Genomic DNA, 12,856 nt, shown 5'->3' on the forward strand with positions numbered 1-12,856 from the left:
GTGTAGCCGCATCCTTGTTCGCAAATTTGGGATTTCGGTTGCGGATGTGGAGCAACAATAATAATGTCGTGCGCCACTCCTAATATTGCGTGATTTTGTTTTTTTTTACTTTTTCAATTTGAGTGTTACATTGGGAATGTCGTGTGGATATTTTTTTCCCACTTTTTCCAACCTCGCACGATAATAGTACTGGTATGCGACATTACTAATAGTGCGTGTGGGTCGATATTTGCAACCACCTAAAATTGGTCAAAATTTGCATCAAATTTTTTCAAATTTGAAGTAAATACTATTACCACCTATAAATACTCTAAAGATCCAAATAGATACCTCAACAAAAAGAAGGAAATAAATGCTACAGTTACCAGTAGTACAAAAGTACAAACCTACATAAAATAAGCTAGGCCGAAATTCCAAAGAAGTCTGCAGGGTGACCAAGTGATCGATTTAGAAGTTAGGTAAGAGCAATAATAGATTTCCATTAGATTTCATCAAAAAAAAATAAAAATAAAACCTTCCATTAGAAGAACTGTACTTATCCTACAAACCGCCAAAAGGTCATAAAAAATAAAAAACAGTCTGCTACGAGCGACAAACAAACATACTTTGCCTTCACCCCCAGTGTCTCAGACCCAAAGAAATGAGTACAAACCTACGTCAATTAGGTACCTGGACTCACTCACCCAGATAAAGCCCCAAAACAAATCCGTCTTTTCTCTTTTGGTGGGCCCCAAAAAGCACCTCCACTTTATTATCTCATCCAGCAACCATAGGGGCCCCATAAAAACAAAAACAGTACGATATAATCACATCAGTGGTGATAACATCATCCACGTCATCTCCTAATCTATTTCGGGGACCAGCAGATTGTATAATTATTATATAAGAATATGCCTTCCTCAATTCCTCTCCTCTTCAAAATTCTCTTCTGAAAAAAAAAAAAACTTGCACTGAAGAAAAGATGATGGAGCTGTTAATGGAAATTTTTTTCACTGCATCACTTTCACTTGTTTTAGCTTTTCTATTTGCCAAACTTGTTTCTATGTCATCTGTCGGTGAAAACGAACATAAAGAAGAAATCACTAAAGAAGTTAATGAAGATAATAGATTGATGAATCAAGGTTTGGAAATTGTGGATAAACAAATTGAGGAAAGTGATAAGATTGTTGATGATGAAGAAGAGGAAGAGTTGGTTTATGAATCAGAAGATGTTCCATTGATTGAAGTTGGGTATATAAAGAAAGTTAAAAAAAATAGATTGAAAGAAGTAAAACAAATTCATGAAAAGGAGAAAGATTGTGATGTCAGTGTAAAGGATGAAGTGATTGAACATGAAGTAAATAAAAGATGGGAATATGAAGAGAATGAGGAGATGTTTAGTGAGGATGATGATTGGGAGGGAATAGAGAAGAGTGATGTGGCTAAACTTTTCGGTGCTGCTTCGAGATTTGTTAATTGTGGTGACAATGTTGAGGAATTGTCGAAACTTGGTAATGATGTGTTGATGAAACTCTATGGGCTTCATAAGGTTGCCATGGAAGGACCTTGTCGTGAGTCACCGCCTTTAGCATTGAAGGTTTCAGCTCGAACGAAGTGGTATTAAATTTTTCTTTGCTATCTTTTAAATTTTAGTTGTTTACTTACTTGCTATGTAGTTTTTTTTCTATGATTGTGGATTGTGATAATGCTGAGTGATGAGTTTGCAAAGAAAGATAGGAACATGTGAAGACACAAAGCAAAACCAATTTCACAATAAAGGAAGAAAAGTACATTGGAAAAGAAAACACACATAGAAGTACACATGATCCACTCATCATCCACACATATCAGAATCCTAGTCTTTAATGCTCAGACTCCTATAACATAGTTACCATAAATAGCAGGTGCCATCTAAAATAGTCACCATAAATAACTACATGAAAATTAATATAGATAGTTACATGGGCTTGACTTTCTATTCGGCTAATACACATAATAATTGTTGTGCTCTAATAGTATTTATTTATTCTTGTGGGAAGAATTACATGAAAATTCAATTTAGACTAAATTACCTGTGTACAATGGTATAGTTGCAAATGAAGGTAAACTCTTATGTTTTATCTAAGTTGTCTACATTTCCTTTCCAGATTGATCCATTGCAACCTTTAAATCCAATATGAAGTTTGAGATAGATACCAGCTTTTTCTACTTTTTGTGTCCCCTTAATTAAATAGACAAATATACAACTTTCAATACACCTATATTAATATCATGTAGAAGAAGGAAAACTTTTAATTATAGGAGTAAACTCCCGCCACTGGTATCTGGGATTCAAAAATTATTGAGCAAGAAACATATAGGTTTACAAACACTCACCTAGGGGACAACCTATAGCTGAATGCTAGGGTGTAGTTTGATCGCTTGTTATAATAACAGGATATAGAGCTGCTGTGTGTAAGTGAGGGTGGGCAATTATTACATTGTGCAGGAATGCTTGGCAGCGGCTGGGAAACATGACTCCGGAGGTGGCTATGGAAGAGTACGTCAATCTCCTTTCTGGTGGCATCCCTGGCTGGATGGGAGAAAACCCTGAAGTAAGTTACACTTCTTGGATATGCTCACTATTATTGTCTTCACGACCTCCTGTGGATACTGTTGGGATATTTTGGTGTTCACTTGGGTGTTATTCGTATTACAGGGTACCCATGAAGATGACAAAAGCAATGTTGATCCAGTCGCAGGAGGGTCCAGAATAGAAGACCATGAAAGCTTATCTATACGCCATCTATCAAGTTTCCAAAATGAAAGGTATCTGCTAAATGTCAAACTTTTGCATTTGGGTGAACTTTGAAATGGCCGATCTCTAACTATTTTTTTCTCTTGGTTTTTCATCTATTCCCCTTGGCTGTGTAGCAGAAAACCAGGATTTCAGTCACTTGGTGAAGGCAGTGACGCAAACTCCTTGTGATCAGGGTATAGTGTAAATTAAATTTCTTTATGGCTCGCGGCATAGATTTTGTATAGGGCTATGCTAATCGCATGATAGCAATCACACTAGATTAGTTTAGTTTTTTTTTAGAAAAAGATTGAACTCGTGTGCTATTCTGACCACTTAATAACACTTTATTGTCCAGAACATACAGTAAAATTTCTGTGAAGATTTGGACGCCTATGTGAAAATTTACCCATGTATGTAGCTGTAACTCTGGTCTTTCTAGAAACACATTCAACAATATCAAGCTCAATGTTTTAAGTTTAATTTTTATAGTTGTGCTTTTAAAGACACGCTGCTAGAATCATCTTCCTGTCTTGTCATAATTAGTTTCAATGTCTATCAATTTTCAACAACTCGTAGGACTAGTCATATATTTCAAGGAGTGGCTTCTTAAGCTTTATTACTCTTACTTGTATCACTCACTGATACTGCCTTCTGCTTTTCATGTCTCTTTAGCAACATGGGGAACTAGTGGGATTCCCCCCTCCTTTTCACTCTTAACCGTATCACTCACTGGTGCTAAGCTATGTTTTTCATGTCTATTTCTGCTATTATGAAAATATAAGAGGGGGTACTGAATCAACGGAACCTAGATAGTTTGGATTTCAGATTTAGCTTCGATTATGGTAAGGGTTTAGGTTTTTGGCCTAGAAATCTATGTCGGGCTAGATTTTTTTGCTTTAGCCTTTTCATCTCTTTGCCTTGCTGGTTTCACCCAAGCATTATGTTTTTTCTTCTCGCTATATTTCAGTCCTACGTAAAGCAAACAGTTGCAGGGATTGTGGTTCAAATCTGGTTGTCGTGTCGTCCATAAGTACCACTAAAAAATAGTTATATGAAAGTACATTCTGTGAAAGTATAGCAAGAACTAGTTGCATTTTTTTTTACTTTTTGTGGAGAGAGTTACACTTCTTTAATCCATGATTTTGTAGAGAGATCTACTAGTAGTAAGAGAGCCTAGATGAAAATAACTTGTTCAACATCTGCTTGTCAATAAGCCATATCAAGCTGCGGGGAAACACTTGTTACTGTGCCCGTTTCACTGCGGCTGTTCCATACATAGAGTTAAGAGGAAACAGAGGCGGGGGCTGTATCATATTGGTGCCCTTCTTGTTTTGTTTTGGTTGTAAACTATTTTGGACAGGCTACCGAGAATAGTTATTCAATTCGACTTGTTTATCTTGGAATTTCAGGAGAAAACAGATAGGCAAGCAATTCCTCTGGCTGCTGCTTATTCTTTAATCCGATGGGAATTTGAACTGCTTTCTGTTCCCGTATGACTGAGTGGGCTTGAAGATTGGAGGCTTTTTCATTGTCTTTCTGATTGTTTGTTGTGTCAATTGATCTAATGGGTTGTATATAGTCGGTATATACGTGTTTACGTAAATATTAAAGTTTACATTTAGTATGATAATATATGCATTTACGTATTTTACTGTCTTACCTTTGGATACATTCTCAAAGCTGCACGTTTGGGTCTCTCTCTTTTGAATGGAGGATAACGTGAAGGGATCTTAGTCTTTATTCTTTATTCCCAACTTCGTACAGGAAGAGCTCGACCATAACTTTATTCAGATTCAACGAATGTAATGTCACTAAATCTTGGAGGGATCGCTATGTGCGTGTGACTATTTTTGTCCAGCACCAACGAAGAGATAGGTGTTTGGTTAAATTTGGCTTTTAATCCGTGTGTTAACTAAATATATACGACATGGGCACATGGGGGTTTGGGACTACACCCCTACAAGTGTGTGCGTGTGTGTGTGTGTTTTTTTTTTAGTAAAGGGGAGTTCACCCCTAATAAAAGGGTCAACTCTCTAAGATTAGAAGATTACAGACTCCATGACAACTCAACAAAGGCTAAACTATGGGCGACAAAATTCAAAGTTACTCAACCAGTTGAGATAATAACAAGTAGATATCATGAGCTATATAATTGTTTCCTAAAAATATATTGTTCCTATATGTTTCAAAATATCAATAAGGGTTTGACAGTCTAACAATATTGTGTTGTGAAAGGGTTAGATAATCGAATATAACAAAAAACATAGGAAGAACAATATTGTGTGGAAAAATACTGTCCTTAAGAAAAGATTTTGCTCCCTCAAATGGTGTAAAAAGCTTCACAGAAGTCTCTAACAAGATTCAATGATAGAAGTAGACTAAAATACACTACAATAATCTATTCTACTAGAACAGCAATACAACTCTCTATAACGGCTAAGACTTGAATAAAATATATGAGTTTAGGTCTTAATTATTGAATATATTTGGTTGATGACTACAAGCCCCCACTCTATAAGCACATCACAAATGTTGTCTCTTTACTTGGTAACAATGGCTTGATATTTTCATGTAGTTGGTTTCATAGCTATGCAGTTTAAGCGTTAAGGAGTGCATAATGATTAATTAGAAACTAATCGGGTGATAATTCCGAATAAGATTTTCCTTTTCCATATGTAACATGCCACAAATAACTAATAGTTAAATGTATATCGAAACGAAAATGAAAAAGAGAAATATATCCAACAATCACCAAAATACAATCATAACCTCATTGCAATATAGACATCATTCAAAGTATTCAACACAGGCTTCCTTAAATGTCGGAAGTTTTTGAATTTCGATTGAAAACTAGAATAATTTCCATATGTAATTGCCGCTGCATCCAATATAATGAAACTGGATGCAGCAGATACAATAAATAGGAACGTTGGAGACGGCCGCAATGTAACGGATAGTTTCCTTTTGAAAATCAGACATCATCAAAAAACTTCAAAAAAAAAAAAACATCTCTTTTCTCTTCACTCTTCTTCTTCTTCTTCTTCTTCTTCTTTAACACACTCTCATTTCTTATACTTGGCAAACTCGTCAAATCTCTCGTCTTATTTTCTTCTTCTTCAGAAAACAAGAACCAGGTTTCTTGAATTTATATAATCCATGGATTTAGGCTGTTTAGATATAGGTTGCATTACTGTGTTGGAAAAGCATAAAAACGAGGCAACTGTTGTTGATTTAGAGAAGAAAGACGGAGATTCCGAAGACTCTCCAACGTTTAGTTATTCTTCCAAATTTGGAAAGGTAAATTGTATTATTCTCTTAACTCGATTCTTGATTCGAATCAATTCGTGTTTTTTTATTTATTTATTTGGATTCGGAATGATTGAATAGTACTTGTTTGATTCTAGTCCTCTGAAGTTTACACTGTGAACTACATGCTCAAACATCATACAAGTATGTTTGTCCCCAGGAAATCGAGTTTTCTAGTATTAGATCGGTACAATTATCTCCAACATTGGCTTTCTAATCTGAGCGGTCATAACTTTTTGGTTCATGCAGTTATTATTATGCTGGGACAACAAAGTATGATAAAATGTACAATGCAGTATGAACTAAATTCGCCCCTGACTAATCTTTAGGCACACAAATTAAGATTTTACGCTGGGACAAAAGTGATAATGGTGAGGTCGATGTAAGTAATTATATTTCTGGTGGTAAAGCTAGAGAGACTAAATAAGCTGCAAGTAGTATTAACTTATTGAAGGTATGCGCAAAATGCTGTATTAGATGCACTTTTCAGAATCTAGCAATGCACATGAAATTTTGGAAGTAACAGTGAAAACCGGTTCTTCATGGTGCTATACTGCTATGATTTGCTTCAGTCAGAATGGTATATTCTTGCTAAGAATTTCTTTCGGAATGCCTTCTTCCTTTTATGCAGAACAAAGTATCAAAAGGAACTGGCTTATCAGCCCATACTGCTGTCAACAAATCTTATTCACAAATGAAGAAGCCACACCGAAAAAGTTCATCTCCTCTTAACTGGTTCCCTCGGAAAAAAGTGGACTCTTACTTGAAGAGGAAAATAAGGCTTTTGCAGGTAGTGTTATATTTTCGTTTCTCTTATCCTTTTTCTATACGTTGTAACTTCTAAATTTAGTAAGAATGTGTGCAAAATCTCGTATCTCTGGTTACCATAATACCATGCACCTTGCTTGCTATTTATTTCTTCGATTCCATATGACTAACCACTAGAGGTGAATCTTTGTTACGTGTTGACAGGAAGTTGGTGGGATGACTTCAACTCTTGATGAAACTTTGGGTGATTCAAATCCTCATTACTCAAGAGTGTTGAGAGAAAAAATAGCAGCTAGCGAAGCAGCATGCACAGCCATGGAAGCTCGTAAAGCTGCAATGGTGGAAGCATCTTGGTGTCGAATCCTTAGAGCTGCCAGGTTTAATTCTACACAAAGTGTAAGATTAACTTGTATGTTTCCTTTGTTTCTCCTTGAAATAATTTTTCAATTTTCATACTACAGGATCCAAAGCAAAACAGCTGAAGCCTTGTTGCTGGAAGCAGAGAAAAATGTCGCTGAAGCTTTTGAAGCAGCAGCTGCACTGGGAGTGATCATGTATGATACACCAGATTGCCCAAGGAAGCCATGTGAAGTAGAATCCTCCTCTGTTAGCATGGGAGGTTCTACTACTCACACTGTCACAGCGTCTTTTGAAACTGCATTTGAGGTGGATAAAGAAGTTGCAGCAGCAGTTAAGGTTGCATTCCTCCGTCTTGCAAGCTGCTCTTCTTCTTTAAATGAAGATGAACACAGAGATTTACTACGGAGAATCAGTAGTCAGAATCCAGATACAAATGAATCTAATGAGGAAGTATCAGATTTTTCTTCAAGTTGTGAATTAGAAACCGGTACGGAATTGGATACGGAATCTCAAGGAGAGATGGCGGATGCAGAGAGTAGAAGGAAGTCGCAGGACAGGCAGTTCCCTTGTGTAAAATCTACTAAGCTTGTTGATGTTATGCTTGAAAGGCTTAAATGTTTGCAAGAAGATGAACTTGCTTCTCTCGCAACTATTGTTGCAACTTGTGGCTTAAATGCTGCTCTCCTTGAAGTAGAAAACACGAAACACCATGGTTCAGAGTCTGGCATTAATTCCACGAAAAGCTGTTTGTTACTGGGAGGTGGAACAGCCAGACGCTTTAGTATGGATCACTCAAAGATTGGGCCGGCCAGAAGAAAACAAGTTGTGCAAGAACTCCCAAGTCTAGACAAGTTTTTGGTGAAGCACATGTCTAAACTTGAAATAGAGGTGCAAGAAGCCAAGAATAGAAGAAAGAATCATGCCCAAGGAGGAAGTGTGGAAGAGAATCTTGAAGGTTCTGAGAGTAGACTGGATAGTATGAGCAGTAATGTCACAACGTCTGAGGCTGTTCCAGATTTGGGAAATGTTCTTTTAAAACACGTCTCAAAGCTGGAAAAGGAGATTGAAGTTGCGAAGAAGACATCAGGAAGAGAATTTGAAATGAAGTCGAAGCAGTTAGGAAAAACACAACGTGATGTGTCAGGTCTTCCAAGTTTAGATAAGTTTCTTGTGAAGCATGTGTCCAGACTTGAAAGGGAAGTCCAAGAAGCCAAGAACAGTAGAAAGAACGACCTCATCGAAAGAAAAAGTAAACCAAACTCTGATAGCACTGCAGTATCTTCTCCTGCTGTTGCAGACCTCCATGACACGGGCGATTCGTCATCTGAAGTGGGGAAGGAGAACATAGGCCCGAACAAACAAGTTAATGATGCTTTGTGTGGAACAATTAGAGAGGTGGTGGAAAAGATGCACCCAGAAAACCACGGTAGTACCACATTCTCTATAGAACATAATTCTAGTGATTGGTCAGAGAAGAGCTCCGTGACCATTAGACCCATGTCGCGAATTGAAAGAGCAAAACTGGAAACAATGAAAGCATTTTCATTTCAAGATGGAAATGCAAGGAGCGAGTCTGAAAGCAGCCTTGATAAAATTCTAGTCAAACCTGTTCACAGGTTGGAGAAAGAGAAAAAGCAATCATTAGCTTTAGGAATGGGCTATGGAAATCTGAGCAACAAACTGAGACATGAGTATACTAATAATGGCTCACATTGTGATAGTTTGGACAAAGTCCTGGTAAAGCATGTCTCCAGACTTGAGAAGGAAAAAATGGAACGTAGTTCCAAGGAAGAAGTGAAGGAAGTTAGGGATACAGATTCTACTAAGAATTGCACTGACAGTTTGGATCAAATCTTGGTTAAACATCAATCACAACTTGAGAAGGAGAAATTAGGCTTGGTTAAGCAACCTGTAGATGAAATTAAACACTCAAAAACTCGACGAGAAGCAAGGGAGAGAGAGTTGCAAGAAGCATGGGGTGGCTTGAGTCTAGGGAGTTCAGTGCGACCACATCTTTCAAGACTTGAACGAGATAAGGTAAGATCTTTTTGTATTTTAGTATTCTGGTTTTGTTATAGTTTTATCAACGACCTCCCACAATATTTTAGCATGCTTTGCTGGGATCTAATTGATCATAAGTAGTAATCTCATCAAGATGGCTTAACTGTGACTGTGTTTTTCTATGTGTAATGATCATCAGGCTGCTTGGACAAAAGCCGAGGAAGAGGCGAGAATACGAGCAAGGAGGGAAATGGAAACATGATGCGGACATGCTCATTGTTTCTAACGTTCATTTAACAAAATTGTAAAAGAATAAATATCGTCATTCTTTTGGTTTGTTATATATGTGTTTAGATTCTGGAATACATACCTGGTGCTAATGCTTTTGTGGGATGATAATAGAAACGCTTTTGTGTTCTTCTACTATAATTCGTCCTTTTGATCGTTGAGTGGGTTTTTGCTTTCAGCGTTGGTTCCTCCAAGCGCTCCAAGGGAATTATCAGCCACACACGTTTCATTTTTTCTACACGCAAAATTCCAGATTTTACTTAGTTTGTCCCTCAGTCATAACTAGAAAGGAAATAAAAAGAAAACGGAAACAAAATAAAAAATAGGAATCAAAATATAAAAAACACGATGGATGCATTAAGAACAAGCTAACAAGAAGATGATATTATTGTTATTAACATGTTTTTGCTGGAAGAAAATGAAGAAGAAATATACACGTTTGTTGGTTTATTCCACTTTACATATTTTTTTTTAATTTCTTCTTTTTATTTTCTTTATGAGAGACAAACTAATAAAATTGGAAATTTTGAAGATTTTGTGAAGGTTGTAACTTTCTTTTTTTTGTGTGGAAAAGATGAGACGTGTATGGCTCAAAATTCCCTTGGAGCGCTTTGAGGAACCAACCTGGGAGCAAAAAATCACTCTTGATCGTTAATGCTCGGCTTATATGGTTTTAGGACTTCCTTGTTGCGTGGATTCATTATATATCGTGGAAGCTAAGGGATTTTTAAAGAGTCGACCTCTGTTTGGTTATGGGCGCGTAAGAGCATCATCAACGCGTTTTTAAATTTCGTTGTGACATATCAGCCATTTAGATCAATCCAAATGCTTAAATTAACTTCACGTACCAACGCAAAAATAGAGAAATTGTGGTTTCTATTTATGGACGGCAAAACTTGTCCCGTCTAGACAAAAAAATATATTTAAACTTGTCGCCTTTCTTAAATTATATTTAAACTCCTTGTGACACATCATCAATTGTTTAGACGGGACAATTTGTCCCGTGCCACTCATTTCTATTTTTCTTACAAGTTTGGTTTGGATTTTGACAATTGTTATAATACATTTCGTGTTTTGGCAGCGCGTTGGGGGCTGAAATTGTCAAATTCATTTCCATCTGTCACATTAGAAATGAGAATTGGCAACGCGTTGATGATGCTCTAATATTTGCTTATCCAGTGCCGTCCATGTAAACTATGGCATTATGTATAAGTAGAAACTAGCTTTCGAACCCGTCCTACGAACGGGTGCCGTTATATTAAATTATTGTAAAAAATATTAGCAACTATGCATAACTATGAGATATGAAAATTATATTAATCAGTCATTCAAATTTCTTGCACCACTCTCTATAAAAAGGAAGCATCAAACCTTGATAAAACTCATCGACTTCTTTTTGTTGTTAGATTTAATAATAGAAGTTTGATTGAAATTTTGTGAGAATTCTCAATGTGACGAAGATAATATTAAAGCTACTTGAATAACATGACATTCTTAATCATAATAACAAAATTATGATAAACACTACTTAAAATGCAAAACTATATTTGTCGAGATATTTATTCCCTCTACATATAATACAAACATGTTTTAGGGTTATTAGTTCAATGCATTTGCATCAAGTTTATGATTTTCCATTAATTATTCTTTGAGGTTAGTTCAATGTAGTACATTGCATTTAGTTTCCAATTTCTCATTAATTATTCTTTGAGGTTAGTTCAATGCAGTTGCATCAAGTTTCAAATTTCTCGTTAATTATTATTTGAGGTTAGTTCAGTGCAATTGCATCCACTTTATAATTTCCCGTTAGTTATTCATTAAGGTTAATTCAGTACAGTTGCATCCAGTTTTTGATGTTTTGTTAATTAGTCTTTGAGATTAGTTCAATGCATTTGCATCAAGGTTCCAATCTCCCGTTAATTACTCTTTGAGATTAGTTCAATACATTTGCATCCAGTTTCTGATTTTCCGTTATTTATATTTTGAGGTTAGTTGAATGCAGTTGGATCCAATTTCCAATTCCCGTTATTTAATTTTTGAGGTTAGTTCAATGCAGTTGCATCCAGCTTTCGATTTCTCGTTAATTATTATTTGTGGTTAGTTCAATACATTTGCATCCAATTTTCAATTTCATGTTAATTGTTCTTTGAGATAAGTTCAATGCATTTTGCATCCGGTTTACGATTTCGATTAATTATTCTGTGAGATTAGTTTAATGCATTTGCATCCAGTTTCCGATTTCTCGTTTATTATTTGATAAGATTGCATTTGTATCTAGTTCTCGATTTCCAGTTAATTATTGTTTGAGGTTAGTTCAATGAATTTGCATCCAGTTTCTGATTTTCCGTTAATTATTTCTTGAGGTTAGTTCGATGCAATTACATCTGGTTTCTGATTTCCCGTTAACTATTCTTTGAGGTTATTTCAATGCATATTTGCATTTAGTTTCTGATTTTCCACCAATTATTTTATGAGGTTAGTTCAATGCAGTTACATTCGATTTTTTATTTTCTGTTAATTATTTTTTGAGTTTAATTCAATACATTTGCATCCAGTTTTTAGTTTTTCATTAATTATTATTTGAGGTTTGTTTAATATATTTGCATACCGTTTAAAATTTCCCATTAAATATTTTTCAAGGATTTGCATCCAATTTCTAATTTTCTCGTTAGTTATTCTCTGACGTTAGTTTAATGCAATTGCATCCAGTTTTCGATTTTTAGTTAATTACTTTTTGAGTTTAGTTTATTGCATTTACATAAAATTTTCGATTTTCCGTTAATTACTTTTTTAGCTTAGTTATGTATTTGAATATAGTTTTTGATTTTCTTTTAATTATCCAATGTGGTGTGTAATACAAACTTCTATTGATCTATCTGTAGTGTCCTTGCAAACATGACATAAAAAATAAATTATGTTTGATTTACTATATTGGATCATCAAAGATTATCCAATTCCTGATTTCCCGTTAATTATTATTTAAATTATGCATTACTTACTATGTGAAATCTGCAAAGATTATCTACGAACGGGTGTTGTTATATTAATTATTCTAAAAAATATTTGCAAATATGCAGAACTATTATATATTAATATTATATTGATCACTCATCCAAATTTCTTATAATGTGAAAACATCACTCTCTATTAAAGAAAAACTCACATTTGATAAAACCCTTCAACTTCATTTGGTTGTTTAATAATAGAAGTTTGATTGAAGTTTTGTGAGATTGCCTAATAAGACGAAGTTCGTATATATTGAAGTTACTTGAATAGGACTTACCAATCATACAAAAAGAGATAAGATAAACACAATTTTAAATGCAAAACACAACATATAATCAACTATGTTTTGAGGTTAGTTCAATGCATTTG

The 12,856-nt window shown here is 35.3% G+C and overlaps 2 protein-coding genes across 6 annotated transcripts; both read left to right on the plus strand.

The window, feature by feature from the left end:
- The first annotated feature begins 912 nt into the window (after positions 1-912).
- On the plus strand, positions 913-4,404 carry LOC147520816 (uncharacterized). 4 transcript variants are annotated; one of them, XR_015212877.1, is made up of 6 exons: positions 913-1,596; positions 2,468-2,573; positions 2,678-2,787; positions 2,893-2,952; positions 3,114-3,168; positions 4,168-4,404. XR_015212877.1 is itself a non-coding variant. In XM_086592311.1 (5 exons), the coding sequence occupies exons 1-4, from the start codon at positions 962-964 to the stop codon at positions 2,945-2,947; spliced, it is 906 nt and encodes a 301-aa protein (XP_086448437.1). In that variant the 5' UTR covers positions 913-961; the 3' UTR covers positions 2,948-2,952; positions 4,168-4,404. The 4 variants fall into 4 exon arrangements, 2 of the variants coding, with proteins under 2 accessions (XP_086448437.1, XP_086448438.1); XR_015212878.1 differs by having other exon boundaries at positions 2,896-2,952; XM_086592311.1 differs by lacking the exon at positions 3,114-3,168.
- A 1,184-nt stretch (positions 4,405-5,588) lies between these two features.
- LOC147520817 (uncharacterized) lies at positions 5,589-9,619 on the plus strand. Of its 2 annotated transcripts, XM_086592315.1 has the most exons (5): positions 5,592-6,055; positions 6,696-6,854; positions 7,037-7,209; positions 7,294-9,229; positions 9,393-9,619. In XM_086592315.1, the coding sequence occupies exons 1-5, from the start codon at positions 5,915-5,917 to the stop codon at positions 9,453-9,455; spliced, it is 2,472 nt and encodes an 823-aa protein (XP_086448441.1). In that variant the 5' UTR covers positions 5,592-5,914; the 3' UTR covers positions 9,456-9,619. The 2 variants fall into 2 exon arrangements, with proteins under 2 accessions (XP_086448440.1, XP_086448441.1); XM_086592314.1 differs by having other exon boundaries at positions 5,589-6,055; positions 7,037-9,229.
- The last annotated feature ends 3,237 nt before the right edge of the window (positions 9,620-12,856 follow it).

Source organism: Coptis chinensis, chromosome 2 (assembly GCF_015680905.1).
Source record: "Coptis chinensis isolate HL-2020 chromosome 2, ASM1568090v1, whole genome shotgun sequence".
Lineage (NCBI taxonomy): Eukaryota > Viridiplantae > Streptophyta > Magnoliopsida > Ranunculales > Ranunculaceae > Coptis > Coptis chinensis.